This window comes from Delphinapterus leucas, chromosome 8 (assembly GCF_059928025.1).
Source record: "Delphinapterus leucas isolate spDelLeu-1000000601 "Yukka" chromosome 8, BTC_Dleu_Yukka2, whole genome shotgun sequence".
In the NCBI taxonomy this organism is placed as follows: Eukaryota; Metazoa; Chordata; class Mammalia; order Artiodactyla; family Monodontidae; genus Delphinapterus; species Delphinapterus leucas.
Genome location: NC_143136.1, coordinates 63,487,412 through 63,507,906, shown reverse-complemented (window position 1 = coordinate 63,507,906; position 20,495 = coordinate 63,487,412). Strand labels below are relative to the sequence as shown.

General features: G+C 40.3%; 1 protein-coding gene across 6 annotated transcripts in view; it reads left to right on the top strand.

Moving 5' to 3' along the window:
* Positions 1 to 20,495, top strand: part of CERS6 (ceramide synthase 6) — a 322,733-nt gene that overhangs the window by 287,065 nt on the left and 15,173 nt on the right. Inside the window, exon 9 of one of the 6 annotated variants that reach the window (XM_089916724.1) lies at positions 5,353 to 19,295. The exons of the other annotated variants lie outside the window; for them this stretch is intronic. Within the exon in view, the coding sequence (XP_089772850.1) occupies positions 5,353 to 5,476 (124 nt within the window). The 3' untranslated portion in view covers positions 5,477 to 19,295. Of the gene's footprint in view, positions 1 to 5,352; positions 19,296 to 20,495 lie in introns of those variants that run through there. 6 annotated transcript variants of the gene reach the window in all.

Genomic DNA, 20,495 nt, shown 5'->3' with positions numbered 1-20,495 from the left:
AAGAAAATTATGTAACCCTCCCAATCAGTGCTTCATTCATTTTTAGTTTGTTCTAAGAATTAGAGCATAATTGCAATTATAACCTAAATTTGATTAAATGGAAGATAAAATAAATTCATTTTCATGAATTTTATTTCATTTCTCAAAAAACAAAGTCTTGATGGACCCTTTTATTCACTCTTTTCTATGAAATTTATGTTCTGTTTTAAGTGGATTCACTTTAAATGGCTTTTTCTTGGTGGCAATGTTCCTTTGAATAGAATGACCTCCTATACTCAGAATTTAAAGTGGATATAGTGTTTCTCTGACTTTCTAAATCCAGTCTGTGTAACCTGGGAATAGGACAAGGAAAGCAAATGAGTAAGGGTTGAGCAGGTAAGGATTGCTAACAGTGTTAATGATCAGCCTCCAACCAAGGGGGTCAGGGGAGCCTGTGTGTTATCAGGGACTCTGTTGACATGACTGGCCATGGGATTCAACCATGGGAGAAGTTCAGAGATTCCCAGGATGGACCAGGTAAAAGGAAGGAATCCAGGTTTTATACTTTCTTCATGGTTTTATTTTTTGTTTTCCTTTCTGAGTTTGCCTTTGTTTGCACGTTCTTTATGGCAGAAGGAAACATGGGTCCTTCCATCCCCCTCCCACTGGGAAGGGTGTAATACGTTCTGTTCTTCCCTCAGCAGGCAGTGAAGTGCTTGGAGTGCGTAAATACTTTGAAGTAGAGCATTTTGCTTGTCCATGGAGGCAGAGCAACTGAAACACATAATTTGAAAATAGCCAATTGGTTTAAATTAGTGAATTTACAGGGATTCCCTTTCATATGAGTGCTTTTCCTTTCATCAGCTTAATTCCCCAAATCTCACGGGGAAACGGCAATTAATATCTTTCAAGGCAGCTCATCCTGCTGTTCAGAGGAGTCTTTTCCTAACCAATTTCTACATCACTTGAAAGAATAAAGCTAATCCTCTTTTGGGATTCTCACTAGCTGTGGACCTTACTAACCCTCAGGGTCCCAAGAGATGGTTACGGTTACTGGTTTGAGGCCCCAGGGACACCAGGGAGATTTTGCTACTGCCCAATCAGAGCAGATATACCAGTTTGTGCTATCACAACACAGTATATGAACTGAGTTGTTGGCAGTGGTGGTCAAGGTCCCCAGGAAGTGTTTGCAGCTCACGGGCCATTGGCTCAAAATGCAGCATAGAATTTTTCACTCTTCCCATTTTGGTAACAACACCTATATGTTGTCTATCAGTTGGGTCCCCTGAAAAAAAGATGCTGAGATGAAGTTAGGAGGGCCAGAGGTTTATTAAGTGGTTATCCTTGCCAAAGATAAAGTGAAGGAAGCAGGAGTGGGGCAGGCAGACCTTCAGACAGTGATGTTGATCTGACAGTCTCAGCCAGCCCCACAGAGAACTACAGAGCAATGAGTGTCCATTAGAGGAGTCCTGGTTTGGGCAGAAATGGGTAGCCCCTATTACTGCTGCATGTTCACTTGTTGGCTAAGCACTGCCCAGGCCTCATCTCAGACACTGGCAGATTCTGAAGGCCCTGCCGCTGGAGCCTGCCAGCTAACTGCACTTCTCACAGCTGAATGGGGAGTTCTTCAAGAAGAAAGGAGATGTAAGCAGCACACCTCGTTGGTATAGCATATGCCACGATAAACAGGAAACTAATACTAAACCGTTCAAATGAACAAATCCTTCAGGAACAAAAGACTCACACATCAAAATGGCAGCGTTTGGCAGCCAATCAGTTACAAATTTCAACAGCCAACAGGGTTTATCAGATTGTATTTGGGGAACATACATTGCTTTGCTTTCTGATAAACTTAACTTTATTCTGAAGGACAGTAATGATAAAGAACTTATCCTATACCAGTTTAGTTCAAAAAGTTGCTTAGCAGTGAAGCAAAACAAAAGAAAGAAACGAGGTTTATGTTTAGTGGTCTATCTGTATGCATCTGGAGCACGTTTCTGGAATAATTCAAAAGGGCCAATCCATTTCATGCCTCCTGCTGCTAAATGAATGTGGGAGTCAAGCTGCTGTTTTCACAGTGCAAGACATTTATTGTTGATAAAAAAAAAATCTCCCACTTACATCTAATCAGTATCCTAGCAAAGGACACTGTAGAATTTCAGCTCCTTAAGCATAGAAAGTGGAAGTATCTTAAAAAAATGAAAATCAGGCCTGTGAGCTAAAAATTAAAAACCAGTCGGTCACAAATCTCAAAGTATTGCAACACTTTCATTCTGCTCAAACAGACCAGTTCCTTACTGAGTGTGTGTCTTTTCAGTTGACAGGACTGATCTCTACATGTCACCCCTCCTCCGTTGAACAGTACAGCACTTTGATTATTCAGTCGGTATGGGACCAGTTAGCTCTGTGTCTAGCTCATTCAGAGCTATCAGTGTTAATGTAACTTAATGTCCTCTAACGCTTTTAACAAATTTCACCTCTATTCCCTCTCCCCCAACCCCCCAAAAAGCGTATAAAATCAAGAACTAATTCAATTGATGTTATGGTAGATTTAGGTCTACAAATTACTGTACCCTCCTTAGTCATTTCTGCTTCCTAAAATTGTATACAAGAACAGTTTCCTCCTGAGGTGTGTCGGGGGTGGAGGGTGATACCCTAATCTGTTTCTTCTGTTTAGATTAAATGTGGAAACATTTATTATCAGACTGCTTTAGGCCTCTAAGAGTGTGATCCTTGGACTGAAATGGTTTCTGAGTACAGAGCATGAAATGCTAGTGAGACCTTGTCACCAGCAGCACTTAGGAAATATTTTTTCTAGGCTAACAGAGCACAGAAAGAAAAGAAAGGAAGTGTAGAAAGGCTAAATAAATTCATTTCCCACTGATAGCTTACCATCACCCGGTATATCATAGAACACAGTAAGAGTGTGTGGACCCCCTGCACTGGGCCCAGCATCGTGCCAGGTGACCGTTGAGAATACAGACTAGGATTGCAGACATGTCCCCCACACACACCCGTGTGGATGCCAACACAATCAGAAGTGAGAAAATTTTCTCCCAAAGCTCGAGGTTATTTGCCATGGAAAGTAGAAGACATTTGGAGGACCTTAGCTGATGACTTGAGCTGACCTATAAACTGAGGGTAGACATTGTACCATAATAATGTAGGTGCTTTTCTCAGGCAGCTTACTCTCAAAAACTAAATGGAGGAGTAATTTTTAAAAAAGGAGGAGGGGAAGGTGGACGCATGTTAAAATTCTGTGAGGTCTTTTTTTCCCTCTTGCTTCCTGAAAATAAATCTGGAAGTAGGTATTTACAGCTTTCATCAGAACCATGTTAGACATTCAGCTGTGGGTGTTAGATCAGGATATTCATAAGTCATTTATCACCATAGCTCTGAAGCAGGGTTTCTCAACTTTAGCACTATTGACATTTGGGCCAGATAATTCTTTGTTGTGGACTATTCTTTTGATTATGGGATGTTTAGCACCGTTATTGGCCTCTGTCCACTAGGTGCCAGTAGCACACACGCCCAGTTACAACAACCAAAAATGTTGTTAGATGTTGCCAAATGCTTCCTGGGGGCCAAAATCAGCCCCACTTGCGCACCACTGTTCTAAACCAGAGATTCTCAAAATTGTTTAGAGGATGAAGACCTAGAAATAATGATGTGCTTTATAGGACACCATAAGATATTGTCATCTTTAAAATGCTATTGTTTCATTTCTGAATGATTTTCCTAGAAGAAAATGGCTTTATAACATATAAGCTATAGAAAATTATATTCTCCAATACACATGCCTAGGATAAATGATTAACATTTCCTTTTATATACCTTTAAGTTTAATTTAAGTAAATGACAAAAGTTTACAGAAAACTTGAGAATTGTCTTTCCTACAACTAAGAAAAGGCAAATTTCACTTTAGCTCTAGAATTTCCATGCTTTTAGCTAGTTATAAATTTCCTAAACTTTGGCCACTTCCAAACTATAATTTGTGCCAGAATCACATACTATTATTACTTGCTTGAAAGTTTTCCTTAATAGACTCACTTCTTTTTTTTTTGCGGTACGCGGGCCTCTCACTGTTGTGGCCTCTCCCGTTGCGGAGCACAGGCTCCGGACGTGCAGGCTCAGCGGCCATAGCTCACAGGCCCAGCCGCTCCGCGGCATGTGGAATCTTCCCGGACCGGGGCACAAACCCGTGTCCCCTGCATCGGCAGGCAGATTCTCAACCACTGCGCCACCAGGGAAGCCCCAGACTCACTTCCTTTTATTTATAGAAGTTAATTTTTTTAAATCTATATATAACTACAGAAAATTAAACAGGATGAGTTACATTTTGTAAAATAAACGTTCACATAAATATATAACTCATACATATTCATCTCACACCTAAAATCATCTTCATACCATACTTTGGAACCAGTGAACTAGACAAACACCCATATTCTATTGAAGTTTTATGTGAGGTTAGAAGGCTCAAAAAACTCCAACACTTTAATACTAAGATACTTCCAAACCAGTTTTCAGGTGTCTGTATTTTTATATTCAGCATAAATATTATTCAAGGATAGAAGAGAAAAGGAAATTGTGTCCCTATGCATATGGAATTTGTCATGCAGGATTGTACAATGTAGGAAGGAAAGGAAAAGTAGCATTTACAGAGCACCTGTTACCTGCATTGTGCTAAGCTCTGGATACTTAATTCTCACAACAACAATGGTTCCATGTAGTTGACAAATATTTACTGAGTACATACTATGTGCTAGTATTTTGTTAGGGCTTAAATATGTAGAATGCACTTCTTACCCTTAAAGTATAACCTAGATATAACCCCAGTCTTTACAATATAATTATGATTTATTTCTATGCAGTAAATGTTAAGACAGAGGATGTTATTGGAGACTATATAAGGAACATCTAATTGGGTTAGGGTAGAGGTTAATCCAGGGGTAGCATTTAGAAAATATCTTGGCTAGGTCCCCAAGGAGTTTTCCTGCTTTTCTGAGGCTCATAGAAGTAATTAACTTTGCTGAAGGTCACAAGAGTAATTGCAAGTAAAAGCTGGCACCCTTTTCATTACACAGGGATCATCGATTATCTAGCTCCAAGAAGAGATGTTTGTGTTCTACCATTTCCCCTTTAACTACCCATAGCAGACATTGCCAGTCAGTCATGGCATGATTTTTCCGCTGGGCCAATTCCAGGGCCAAGAATCTTTTTCATTCCCAGTGCTCTAGGCAACCACTACTTTGTCCATTCTCTTAATTTTCTAATGAGAAAACTAAATGCCAGAGAAAGTCCTTCAGACTCAGACCCAGAGCTCTTGACAGTTATCTTCTTGCTAAATGTTTTTTCTACCAAACTGCACAGCTTCTCAGAAGAAGACAAAACAGAAACACTTAGCCATCTTCTACTTACCTGCCCTGCTCGCCTAGGTGAACAAACACTCCTTTTCCCCAGTAGAGCAAACCCATGGCTTTCAGACAGCTCGTGATGCGCTCACTGCTCTGTGGAAGATGCCTGAGAACTGCTTCCAGTGGTTGAGTCACATGCCACCCAGGAGTCAAATGATTGCCTGCAAAACTCTGTGCCAGCTGTGTGTGTGATTTTATCGTTCAATATAATAAAATATTGGGGATTTCCTCGTGGTCCAGTGGTTAAGAATCCGCCTTCCAGTGCAGGGAACGCGGGTTCGATCCCTGGTCAGGGAACTGAGATCCCACATGCCACGGAGCCACTAAGCCCACACGCCACAACTACTGAGCCCACATGCTCTGGAGCCCACGTGCCACAACTAGAGAGAAGCCCACGCACCACAGGGAAGAGCCTGTGCGCAGCAACTAAAACCCGACACAGCCAAAAATAAATAAATATTAAAATATTAAATGATGCATTAACATATAAGTGTAAAAGCAAAATAGCTTCTTCTAAAACTATAAAAATTAAATGCTTTGTAAAAACTAAAAAGCCGGTGTAGCTGGCCCTCTTTACCCTTGGTTTCTGCCTCCATGGGTCAACCAACCACAAATTCAAACTGCTTATTGGTTGGATCCAGAGATAAGGAACCCATTGATACAGAGGGTGACAGTACTCTGCCATTTCCTATAAGGGACTTGGGCACCAGAAGATTTTGATATCCATGGGGTCCTGGAACCAATCCCCCATGGAGACCGAGAGACGACCGTATCTAAGAGATTGCTATCAAGTTGAGTGTCGATGAAACAACTCTAAAAGACCGGGAGTAAAATGATAAAAACCCAAAAGTCTTCTGCACTCATATCGCTTCCAAGTGGCTCTTAGTTTTCACTCTACTTTAAAGAAGCCCGAAGTGGAAATTGTAGACTTCGCATTTCAAGGATGGTGTATGCGAGAAAGGCCAACCAGAGAGCTAATATTCGAAAGTAAAACCCTTGGCCCTACATAAAGAAAAATTGATGAGTAAAGGTATATATGTGTGTGTGTGTGTGTACACACACACACACACATATACACATACGTACATATATGTACGCACACACATACACGATTTGGGGTACATATGTATCATTTTAATTATTATCCTATTTCACCTACTTTTTCAATTATTAAAACCATTCCTCCCAATTTAATCAGATAATAATGACAAAGCAACATATACGAATGTATGAGTGTATGTGTGTATGTATAGAGTGTGTCATTGAACTTGCATTGGCCAAGGATATTAGAAAGCTATTTCCCAATAGTCTGGAGGGGCTGATTGTTTTTCAAAATTGCCTCTTAAGTGAGATAATGTGGAAACAATACTGGACTAGGAATTAAGAATCCTGTACGGGGGCTTCCCTAGTGGCGCAGTGGTTGAGAGTCCGCCTGCCGATGCAGGGGACACGGGTTCGTGCCCCGGTCCGGGAAGATCCCACATGCCGCGGAGCGGCTGGGCCCGTGAGCCATGGCCGCTGAGCCTGCGCGTCCGGAGCCTGTGCTCCGCAACGGGAGAGGCCACAACAGTGAGAGGCCCGCGTACCGCAAAAAAAAAAAAAAGAATCCTGTTCAAGTTTTCATTTTGATACTAGTTTACTTTTAGTGAACCTGATCATATCACTTGCCTTCTCCCTTCTTTTGCTAGCTCCACTGTAAGTGAGTGAAGTGAGTGTAATAAAGCGTTCTTTGGCAAAGAGTTTTCATGTGCATCAATGAGAGTACATGTAAAAGTGTCTTAAGTTTAAAGCGCTAGGTAGCACTGCTTCTAGCTCATTTGAAAATAATGGCTCATATATGTCGATGAGGACATGATCAGACACAGGGGGCTTTAGGTGGGGAGTTTAGATGGGGGTACTGAGGCAGAGGAGGACTCTTTAAGGAAATAAGGCTTAAGTCAAGAAAAAGTCTGACTATTCAAAATAGAACAGGGAAAATTGCAAGTAATTCAGCTGCAGCATTTAGACAGAGACAGGGATTTTCTCCTGATAGCTAGCCTTTCCCTTCCAAGTTTTCAGATTGAGATGACGCATGTGTGAAAACAGCCCTGGTATGGCAGGCAGCATGAAGGCCATGCCACTAGTGCTAACCCACCCCACAAGCTCCTTGACTCTCACTGTGCCTTGCCCTCAGAAACCATTAAAGAACTCTGTTATGTTCCCTTGCCTCTCTTCCTCATTGGATAAATGTGTGGATCTGACTGTATGCTTGGGTGAATTAGTCTAGAATATGTGCTAAGGGGATTAAATGATGGTTGTACTATCTCTTTCTCTCCACCACTATTTTTCTGTCCCCTGTGAAGAGCTATTGCTTCCTGTGTCTGTCTTCCTTGACCTCTTTTTGACCTGATAGTATGCCAGCCACTTAAGAGGTATGAGCAATTGTGACAGAGACCAGACTGAGTAATGGGATGACAGCATTTCCCATTAGAGCTATACTCACTCTGAATGCGTCTGTAGTTCATAAGAGGGTCTGAGGAAAAACACAATGAAAACCTTTCAAGACTGATTCAATTAAGAGCCTCCCAGGAGTGACTGAGCACCAACAATGGAAAATTCAATATTGGGCTCACAGTAAGACACTTCACCGCATGAATGTCCTTTTTCTCTAATGTGTAAGGAAAAAACTCTGCAGCAACCTTTTGAAAAATATGGCATTTGTTTTTTGTTTTTTTTTTTTAAAGATCTACCTCTTTCAGATTCTTTAATACCAGTATTCATTAGGGGAGATGTGAGATTATAAAATGAATGGTTGCAGTGTCTAAAACCAATTGCTCAGATGTACAGTTGAAGCCCAGCATGAAATTATCTGCATTTGTGACCCTAGGCAAGTTTGAGAGAATGGCTGTGGGCGCCAGTGACTGTTTTCTTTACCTTATAATAATGAGGAATAAAATGTGCAACCCCTTCCCAAAAACTGAGTTTAGTCTTAAGCAGCATTCAGGGAACAAACTGTTTTCCTTTGCCCTTCAAGTAGCATTGTATAATCAATCACCATGTGTACAGTTTATAAAGGGCTTTTGAGCTGCTTACAGGGAAATATTTAATGAGATCCATTTCTGCAGCAGAACCAAAATGGGCTCAATGGGTGAATGTGAATTATTGTTCATGTCTTTAGGTGTGACGATAGCATTGTGGTTAGGTTTTTTTCCCAAGAGTTTGAAATATTTATAGATTAAATAATATGGTGTTGGGGATTAGTTTCCAAATAATCGAAGGTAAGCAGGGGGAGGGAGATAGGGATGAAAACACATTGACCGTGAGTTGATCATTATTGAATACATGCTGAGCGTGTATTGAGGTGTCGGGTCTTTATATTATTGTATTTCTCCTCATGTATGGATTTGAAATTTTCAGTAATAGAAGTTAAAAACCAAAATATGAAACTTAGTTCCATTTTATTTACAGGATGAGAGACTCATATTATGAATTGGTTGACTTAAGGTTAGCTTACCTCTGTGAAAAATGAAGCTGGGCATGAAAGTCAAGTGTTGCTCTTTGCTAACATTTATCTGGGCAGGGCTCGTTACATCTGACCAAATAGAAGCGGTGTGAATCAGCTTTGCTCTGCCATGTAGTTATTGACAGGTGGTGTGAAAAATTCAAATGACATATGGTGGTAATTATTAAACAATAAACAATAGCAGTTTATCAGGAACCAAACAGAAAAGAACTACTTTTAGTTTCTGGTGATGCGTCTAAATTGTCCTTTGTTATATAATCGGTATTTTAACATCGTGATTGGTGTGCTCTGCTAAGTATGGAAGTTTAGAACTTCAGGAAGTTTTGTTTCCAACTTTCTGCTTCTCCCTAATGTTCTTTTTTTTCTTAATTAAAGTAGATTTACAATATTATATTAGTTTTAGGTGTATAACATAGTGATTCAATATTTTTATAGATTACACTGAACTTCAGAAAGTTTTAAACTCTGGCTTAATGTTAACTATCATTCCTCAGAATAAAACGTGAATATATTAAATTAAACAATCCATTGAGGGGATGAACTTTGAAGCAAGCGTGGAACTGAACATCATAACTTAGAATTCGTATCACGGATGTTTTAAGAGGTTGTAAGTCAAAGAAAATTTCATGAGGTTCTGTTTTTTACCAAGTATAAATTATCAAAAGCTTACTCAGGCTCTGGGCTCCCCACCAGGGATACAAAAATACATATGATGCCTCTGCTGAAGGAGCTTTTGTTTCAGTTCTGACATTAGACAGCTGGCAGCAAAAAGTAGGAAAGAGAGGTATAAAATTTAGTGGTAGGGGCACAGTAGAAGCTTTGATTAATTCTGATCAGGGATGCAAGGATGGTTTCACTGAGGAAGTGATATTTGAGCTGGGCCTTGAGGGATAAATAGGTGGTAAATGGGAGGAAGGACAGGCCATCCTAAGGTAACACCATGAATGAAAGCAGAGAAGAAAGAACACAATATGAAATGCAATAGAATGTCACCCAGGGACTAGGTTCCAAGGTTAGGTCATATGGTAAAAATTGAGTGTATATTCCTAAATTTATGATGCATGTAACAAGATGGTCTCATTTTGAAAGGCAAGTAAGGTAAGAACTCAGAGTGTCCAAGTGTACGAAGGATTCATGTCCCCTAGCTCCAGCGAGTTAAGAAAGGGACAGATGGGTTAAATTATTTAAGCACATTATTTAAATTATTTTTCTTTTGTTCTCAGTTATTTTATGCTGTTATTTTATTTTATTCTTGCTAAGTACAAATAGCTGGATCCTCAGTTTTATATTCTATAACACAACTGACTCTACTGTCTAGCAAGGTATGAAGAGGATGGGAAACCATGTGCGAAAGAGAGGAGGTTGGAAGAGCCAGCATTTAGGGGGATGTGGCTTAAGTTCTCCAGGTCAAATTAGAAACTGATGTTGACAAGTTCAATATGGCAAAAAGAGTGAGGGAAAGATTAGTCTTGTGTCCTTTTCCAAAATTTGTGCAAATATGTTGCCTAAAGAGGGCAAAATCCCATGGATTTTCAATCACATATACGTGATTTAAAGACACTTCCCACAAAACTTTGGTTCTCAACAGATGAAAATAAATGTTGATTAGCCCAATTTGAAGAAAAAATGGAAAGGAATTGACTTTACTTTCTTAACTTTTTCTAGATAGCCTGAAATTTCTATGTGGTACATATTACCTTCAGAATTAGAAAATATTAAAGCCATTCTAATTATGGAAAAATTTCATTTATCCTACACATATTTCAAATCCTACCATTTGCCAAACGCTCTACTAGGTATTTGAGACCAGCAGTGAAAAGGTAGACATTTCAGTCCCTGCTCTTACGAAGCTTTCAATCCAGGGAGGCAGATACCAGTCACACAGCTGCAGTGGTGAGTACTGTGGTGATGTTCGGGCTGCTGTGAGGATCCGACCTATTCTGAGGGTCAGAGGATGACTCCCTAAGGAATGACTTTGAAGCTGCCGTCTGAAGAATGAGTCTGGGTCAGCTTGGGCACTCAGGGCTCACAGATCTACTCAAGAACTGAGAATGTGTTTTGAAATGGTTCACAGTGATAATCTGAATTTTTAAAATATATATAATCTGGATTATCTGAATGAGCCCCTCCTGACCAAATACTGCCACATGATTTCATTACTCGCATTGTCTTTTTCTTGCTTTTGTTGTTAAAGTGTTACTTTATTTCTTGGGTTTTTGTGGTATTTATGGAATTGGTAGTTTTGTTTTTTATTTAAATTTTTATTTTATATTGGAGCATAGTTGATTAACAATGTTGTGTGAGTTTCAGGTGTACAGCGAAGTGATTCAGTTATACATATACATGTATCTATTCTTTTTCAAATTCTTTTCCCACATAGGTTATTACAGAATATTAAGCAGAGTTCCCTGTGCTATGCAGTAGGCCCTTGTTGGTTAAATACAGAAGGCAAGGGTAAGGGGGGAGGGATAGATTGGGAGTGTGGGATTGACATGTTCACATTGTCTTTTTGTTTGTAATCACCTTGCAACAAGATCTAGGTTGGACTAATCTAGTTAGAATCCTGTTACAGTAACTTCCTAGGTAGGAGTTGATGGTGGTAGAGAGCAGTAGTAGCAGTGTAGACAGAAGTAACTGGATTCCAGAGGAATTCAGGAGATTGACAGGGTGTATAGCCACATTGGTTATAGAGGGGATGGGTAAAGGGTGACACCACAATTTTGACTTAAGTAACTCAATGAGGGCTAAAGCCATTTACTGAAGTAAGGAGATGGTGGTTAACAGGATGAGCTCTGGATAAACCTGGTACATGTTCACATCCTGGGTCTGTCACTCTGACTGTATGACTCCGGGTGGATTACCTACTCACTCTAAACTCTTCTGCAAAATTTGAGGATGAACACAATAGTATGTCCCTGGAGTTATGACGGTTAATAATAAGAGTGGCAGTAGTTGTGGCAGTGGTGTTACATTTAATAGGAATAGGCTTGGGGAAAATATAAATTTGGTTTTGGAGGTGCCTCATAAATATCCAAGAGGAGGTGCCATGCAAGCGTGTGTGTGTGTGTGTGTGTGTGTGTGTGTGTGTGTGTGTGTGTGTGTCTAGGAGCATTTCAAAACAAAACAAAAGAAGATAGACTTGGCTGGAAAACCAAACTGAAGAAAAGAATCACAAGCATGACTTTGAACCTGTGCTCTTTTGTTTCATGAGCTCAGGCTGGTAGTGAGATCAAAGTTCACAGAGAAATCAAGAAAATTGTTATTTCAGGACCACAGTTTCTAGCTTAGGCAGGCACACTGTAAAGGTGTGTCACTCTTCATATCCAAAGACCATAAATGTGACCGCTGCATTCAAGAGCAGCAGCGGTAACATTCTAAGTATTGGTTCCTTGGTACAAGGGGCATGTAAATAACATAGAAGTCCCCGGGTTATACAGTTAGCATCTGAAAACTTCAATCTCAGCGTAGCATTTGTTTCAAAGGATGAGCGCATTCTTGGCAGCTCCGAGGTTGTTGAGGACCCAAGCTTTAAGGGAAAAAGTCAGAGCTTTAAGGACAAAAAAAATTGAGCTTTGACTTCACTGTCATTTGTCTTGTTCTGCGGAGAAAGAAACAAATCACAGTGGATAATGATAAAAATGCACATTAGCATTTTGTTGGTATTGCAGATTGCTTCGGTTCTGCATGTTATAGTGTTCACTTGAAAAGGCTTCCAAAGCCACTCTGTGTTAGCCTCAATGTGAGATATCATCTCCTTTATTGCCTAACATCCTAATAATTTTATTTTCAGGGGCCTAATGTTCTCATTTTTTTTTCTGTTGCGTGTCTAATGCTGCTGCTAAAACGAACATCTTGGCAGTAAACAAGCCCAAAACAATTATCATGGCACAATGCACTGAATAATTATGCCTATGGGTATAAATATCACAAAGCAAGTGTGAAAAGCAGCCCTGCTCTATCGGTACTTGTAAATCGGTGTATAGCAGGAATACTCTGGGGATTGCTGAAGGGAGGGCCACGCCTGCTGTCAGTTTTCTTGGAAAGGGAACTGATCAAGCATCCCCCATTCTCAGCACCTAGTATTCTGTAAAGTGCCTTGGCAGATCCAAAGCAGGTCAAATGCACACAATCATTGCACCCTTAGAGCTTATGCTTTAAAGCGAGAGGCAGTGAAATCATGGGAAAATATCTAAAATGAAACAGACACGCATTAAAGAACAAGTCATAGGAAGAGGCCAGGCATAGGAAACTGCGAGTGCCAGCACCCTGGGGTGGGAACAGTGTTGGCCTATTTCTGGAACAGAAAGCTTGATGAACAAGAGGGAGATGGTCAGAGTTGAGGTTGGAGAGGTAGGAGAGGTCCAGATTAGGAACTTTTATGGGCCTTGGGATGTGTTTGGGATTTTATTCTTATTGCAGTGGGCCGTGATTAGAAGGCTCAAAGCAGGAGAGTGATTCAAGCAGTCACGATTATTCCTGAGACCTTTCGGCATCACTGCTACAGAGCAGTAGAACGGCTGCCTGCTGCCCCTCGACACCCTTCTCCTTGGGATGGATTATTTGGGACTTCGGCTGCCTTTCCAGGCAGACTGATTTTCCCGATATCCTAGGTGAGGAAGGGATAGTTTGCCCCAGGGCCTCACACTACTTGGGACCATTCCTAACCCTCCCAGTTAGAGAAGTAGGGTAATATTTGTGTCCATATTTATATTTTCCGTCCTGATGGAAGGGGCAACTTGAGGTAAGGTCGAAGAGACAGTGAGTTACTAGCTGGAGCCGTGTGAGAGTTGCTTTTCAAAAATGAACGTGAAAATCTTTTATATAGTCTCCTCTGGTGTTTTAAACATAACAGGCCCAGTGATACATCTTAGGAAGCTTGATGACATTGACTGAAGCTAAAGGGGAATATTCTTATCAAGTAAAAATCTATAATGAACACTGCTCTCTCTTTAGCAACACGGTTGTTAAGTGACCCAAGTCATTGTAACTGGGTGATGAATCACAAACACTCACCAAGGACGCATCCATGCTGGGTGCCTAATAGATCAATTAAGTGTGTGCATAGGACACAAGCAAAGTGGGCCATAAGCATTTTTTTTATATAGTTTTACATTTCAACAAGAATTGACTTGATTCCCCATGCCAAAAGAGAAAAAGATTTTTAGGGATTTTCTTATTGTTTTGTGGTTTGGAATCATTTTTAATATCAATTATATGTGGGCAGGGATAAGGGCACCATCTTCTTTTCCAATTTTGGGCTTCTTGATCTGGTTCTGTGGACACTCTCCCTCCTTTGCATCGGGCTTTACTTATTGTCTGAATGAGTTTACAAGCTCATGCTTCAGACCCTTTCTTCGAAGGACAATTTCTGCAAAATCCGGGGAGGTTAAACATAAGCTTTGTGTAGCCCAAAGGAGGGTAAGCAAGGGGCTGGGAAGAGTGGGGTCCTCAACTATCTCTGAGTTGGGGCAGTTTGAAACCTCAGAGTTGGGGGTTCTGATGCCAGGGTGCTATTGTTCTCATTAAAGTGGGCGAGGGGACAAAATTTTAAACATTTCATGCACAGCCTGGTAACTGTCATTCAGCCACACACAATCATAAATGACCTGCAGTCATCACGTCTACTGAGAGCAGAAATGGATCATCAAAAGTTATTCAGAATTGTTTGTAGATTTAAAAAAAAAAAAAAAAAAACAAGTACAAAAGGGAATTAGAGAACAAAAGAGGCAGTTTCCAAACTTGTCTGCACATTGGAGTCATCTGGGGACCTTTTAAAGATTGCACGACCCAATCTATGCCCCAGACCGTCTGAATTACAGTCTCTGGAGGCCGTCACAGGCATCAGTACTGTTAATGCTCCCCAGGGAATCCCAGTGAGCAGCAGGCCTGGGAACTGCCGCCCTGCAGAACAGCCTCATTGAAGCACGTGGCACAAGGTGGGACTCGAAGAAACCAGGTTTCTAAATTCTACAGATTAAGGGGAATTAGTTTAAAACTGGAAAACACCATTCTGATTAAAAACTGATTTTGAACATTGTCAATGGACATGTTATACATACATATATATATATATATATATATATATATATATATATATATATATTTATAGAGACTCCAGAAATCACATGTATATTTACTCATTAACCTAAAATATTTGCCAAAAACTTGGTATTTGTGGAGCACCTGCTATATGCTTCACCCTAGACTCTTCACCCTCACATTGGGGGTCCCAGGACAAGAATGCAGGTGGAAGGCCATGTCTTGCCATCATGTTCCAGGTGAGATCTCAGTCAAAGGAAGAGTTGGGCAGAATAATCGGGAAAGTCCATCTGACCTCCTGGGATTTTTCTTCTTGGATTTGTTTCTCTAGTACCATCTGAGTGCCATGCTAAGGATACTCACTCATAGAAACGTGAATCCTAAAACCAACAAGTATGGCTCAGATTCGAGTTCCCCTCCATGTGTACACCTTGGGCATTCCTAAAGGTGTTCAGGCCCCGACACCGAAGATTCAGCTTCACCTTTTCCCCCGCTGAGAGTGGAACACAAATGGGTATTTTTGAACTAACTTGAAAGGGTTAAAGTTTTTTAGACCATCATCCTTGAAAAAAGTTCTTAAGTGTTTTCTCTAAGAATACTACATACATGTAGAAAATCTTTTATTTTAAATTCCTAGAATCAGAAGTAGCCAATGTGAACATTTTAGAATATTTTCTTTTAATCACAATTTAATCGCATTTTATATACGCATGTATTAACACATACATATGAAAACTGGAGATCATGCTGCATATGATTTTAATATGATTTTTTCACTTTTCATTAAATTGTGAGGATTCTCCCATGTTATTAAATAGAAGAGATGACCTTAATGTATGAATAACATTCTACCATACAGATACACATTTTAACCATGTATTTGTTTCTTTTTTGCCATTAAAAACAGTATGTTTTTAAATTGGTTGACAATGTATTTATTTAAAGATAAAAATAGATAACTGGAAAACTAAATTTATGAGGATAAACAATCATTTAAAAATATTTATATGTATGGCCAAATTTTCTATAAAGATTTCACCAATTTACACTCCGACCAGCCACTTACAAGAGCGTTGCTTTTATTTTATTTTTGGCAGCACAGTGGTTTATCTTCTTTTTTACATGTATTTGATAGTTTAATTATATAAGCTTCAGGTATACAGCATTATAGTTTAACATCTGTATACACTACAAAATGATCACTACCACAAGTCTAGTTATCATCCATCACCATATAGTTGGCCCCCTTCATCCACTTTGCCTACCCCCTTCCCCTCTGATAACCACTAATCTGTTCTCTGTATCAAGGAGTTTTTTTTATTTTGTTTTGTCTGTTTGTTGTTTTTTTTAGATTCCACATATGAATGAAATCATACAGCATTAGTCTTTCTCTATCTGACTTATTTCACTTAGCATCACACCTTCAAGGTCCATCCATGTTCTAATCAGTATAAAGTTTGAAGATTATTCTCAGTAGGAGACAGTGTATGAAGTTAGGGGTGTCTGAGTTCAAAGAAGTCAGAGGCAATTAACACAATCTTAAATACAGTAAGTTATAACATTCTAATTTTCACAATCACAGAATTTCTAAGGAGTTATTTGCTTGCAAGAAATGTCAAATAATATGTGACTTGGATAACAAATGTTTACTCATTTAATAAAAACCGAATCGTTTACTCTTCAAAAAAAAAAAAAAAAGGTCCATCCATGTTGTCCCAAATAGTAGGATTTCACTCTTTTTCATGGTTGAGGGATATTCCATTGTGTGTGTGTGTGTGTGTGTGTGTGTGTGTGTGTGTACACACACCACATCTTCTTTACCCATTCCTCTATTGATGGACACTTAGATTGCTTCCGTTTTGCATGTATCTTTTCAAAATAGTGTTTTCATGTTCTTCAGGTAAATACCCAGAAGTGGAATAGCTGGGTCATATGGTAGTTCTATTCTTGATTTTTTGAGGAATCTCCATACTGTTTTCCATAGTGGCTCCACCAGTTTATAGTCCCATCAACAGTGTTCAAGGGTTTCCTTTCCTCCACATCCTCTCCAACACTTGTTACTCCTGTCTTTTTCCTGATAACCATTCTGACAGGTGTGAGGTGATATCTCACTGTGGTTTTGATTTGCATTTCCCTGAGGATTAGTGATGATGAACATCTTTTCATGTGCCTGTTGGCCATCTGTATGTCTTCTTTGGAAAAATGTCTATTCAGATCCTCTCCCCATTTTTTTTTTTTTTTTTTTTTTTGCTGTACGCAGGCCTCTCACTGCTGTGGCCTCTCCCATTGCGGAGCACAGGCCCTGGACGCGCAGGCCCAACGGCCATGGCTCACGGGCCCAGCCGCTCCGCGGCACGTGGGATCCCCCCAGACCGGGGCACAAACCCGCGCCCCCTGCATTGGCAGGCGGACTCCCAACCACTGTGCCACCAGGGAAGCCCATCTCCCCATTTTTTAATTGAGTTGTTTTGTTGTTGTTGAGTTGTATGTGTTCTTTATATAGCTTGGCTATTATGCCTTGTCAAGTGTATGGTTTGCAAACATCTTCTCCCACTCAGTAGGTGGCCTTTTCGTTTTGATTTTATTGCATTCTTTGTTTTAAAGTCTGCTTGGTCTGATATGAGTATAGTTACTTGAGCTTTCTTTTCATTTCCATTTACGTGGAATATCCTTTTTCGTCCCTTCACCTTCAGTCTCTGTGTGTACTTACTTCTGAAGTGAATCTCTTGTAGGCAACATATAGGGTCTTGTTCTTTTATCCATTCAGCCACTCTATGCCTTTTGATTTGATAGTTTAAACATTTTCTCTTTTAGTTTAATTTGTTAGTTTGAACATGTCCAAACCCACAGAGAATTTGAAAAAAAAATATATAATGAATACTCATATACTCCCACCTGCCCTCATCAACTGTTACCCCTTGCAGTACCCACTGCATTTCTTTTACATACATGCATTTCTCTTACATTTGTCAAATCATCTGAAAGTGGGTTGCAGATGTCATGACACATCATTCCAAAAACTATGGCATACATATCTCTTGTTTTAATTTTGTATTCATTGGATTATAAGCACAGTGGAACATTTCATGCGTGTTTTCATAAGTCATTTGTATTTGTATTTTTTCTGTGAACTGTCCATATCCTTTGCCTACTTCTCCATTGATGATGTAGCACTTTCATCGTCAACATCTATGATGCATGTGAGTGAAAGCTGCATCAAATGCTACCCAAATACCATTCAAACCTCCTAACAAGGTGCTAGGCCCAGTACACACGGATAGCCAATGGTGTGTAAGAAATTTTCCTTGTGATTTAAGGTATGGCCTTGGCTATTGCTATTTCTGTCAGAAGAGAAGGCTTATATTCATCTCATTGACTGAAAACATTCTATTCATGGCCACGGACTATGGAAAGAAGTGATTGAGGTTGAATGGGTAAGCACTGTTAAGCACACTATAGCTAGTAGGAGCAGAGAGAGTGTCTTGTCCTGTCAGTTAAATTGGCTTTTTGCCGTTTAGATGAAGCCCCCTAGGACAGGGGTCCCCAACTCCTGGTCCGTGGCCTGTTAGGAACCGGGCTGCACAGCAGGCGGTGAGCAGCGGGCGAGCGAGGGAAGCTTCATCTCTATTTACAGCCGCTCCGCATCACTCACGTTACTGCCTGAACAAACCCTATCGCCCCCTCCAACCCCGTCCGTGGGAGAATTGTCTTCCACGAAACCAGTCCCTGGTGCCAAAAAGGTTGGGGACCGCTGCCCTAGGACACTGTATACTGTATTCGAAGATAAGTTTTACCAAATAAAACCACTGTCTCGAGGGCCACTATCTTGATATGTTTGCAGTTGGGATTTCTGCAAAAGAACTCTTTGCTATCCAGCTCCTGAGTCTGCACACCTTTGCTGAAGAACTGTCCTGGGACCACCTGAGTCAGATGGGGTAGCGGGGGAGGCCTCTGGGTTTGCTGCATTTCAGCCGTCCTCTCCAAAGCAGGGTTTGTATTTCTTTCTTCCTCAGTAAATTGTTAGAATATGTACCTGCGCTGAGTTTGCCAGCAGATAAATCACACCCAGCAGATTCCCAGCCCGGCAGTTACAGGTGGAAGAAGCTTTTGAGTTTCAGGCCCTGAGCTTTGCACAGCCATTTCCCCCTCCTAAGTTCCAGGGCACAACTATTTGTCTTGTGGCTCTCTTTTTATTAGTGTAATATGTAATCCCAGAAATGGTGTGGTATTAAATGTCGCACAGAGTTTGTTCAAGGCCTCGTCCTGATTCAAGTTACAGACATGAGCAGTGCCTCAGGGAAGCAGGTCCCCTGTCTCCTCGTCCCCTCTGTCTGCCCGTTTCCCATCCGCCCATTCCCCTTCTCTCTCTTTCCTTTCCCCTTCCTTGTTTCTCTTTCTTCCTGCCCCCAAGACAAGATTTGCAGGTATTGCCCCCATAGTTTCCAGAAGCTCTGTCTTATATCTTGCAAAACACATTTCTTCCACAGAATCATGAAATAAGATAACAGAAGGAGAGTGCAGAGATCAGGCAGGTTTCACAGTACTTAGGCCAGTTATTAAGCTCTAACAAAATCAGAGGACTCTGACAAAAACAGCTCCAAACATGCCAACAAAGCCCCATTCCAGGGACAAAAGCGATCAAATGTGCTTATGATGTGTGTTCAAGGTGGCCTCGCTACCGTCTCAGAATCTCCACACCCATAACCACGAATGAACCTAGAGAGCTGCTTCCTTTGTTCAGAGGGAATAAAAGCATCTGTCTTTGGAGGCAGCGCTGTGAACACACCTATCCATGGCCCTGTGCGGCTCTGAGACTTAGTGAGGTAGCTTTTGGGAAATGCATCCAGCTCTGCGAAAATCTGTTACCCTGTTTGCCTTAGTTAAGACCTTTAGAGGCTTGTGTTAGCACTTGGCTATCTATTATCATTCTCCTATGGTCTCCTCGAATTTTAACTTAAACTGATATTTATTTATGGGATTATATACATGTTATACTTAAATATTCATTACAGAAATTTTATGGAATATGAAACACCACAAAGAAGAAAACAAAATCCCAATCCCATAATTCTGAAATAACCACTGTTCATAATTTGATGTCTTTGTTTCTAACATTTTATATGCTTAAAATTACATCTTTTTCTTTACCAAAATGCGATCATTCTGCACATACTGTTTCATAGCTTTGTCTTTCTCATTTAACATTGTACTATAAGCATTTTTCCATTTCATTAAGTATTCCTTTATAACATAATTATATCGGTTACAGAATATTCCGTCTTCTGAGAAGGCCATTGTTTATTCATCAGTACCCTATTTGTAAACATCATCTAGGATGTTTCAAGTAGTGTGCTACTATAAATAATATTTAAATGAACATCCTTATGGCTAAATCTTCCGAATCCCTGAAATTCTTCCGTAGGACAAAAGGTTGGAAATAGAATCATAGACTCAGTAGGTATGTACATTTTGATACATGTGGTAACATTACCCACTAAATACAATATGCCAATTTATATTCCGTCCCCAGCTCCCCAACTAGATTATGAGTTCTTTGA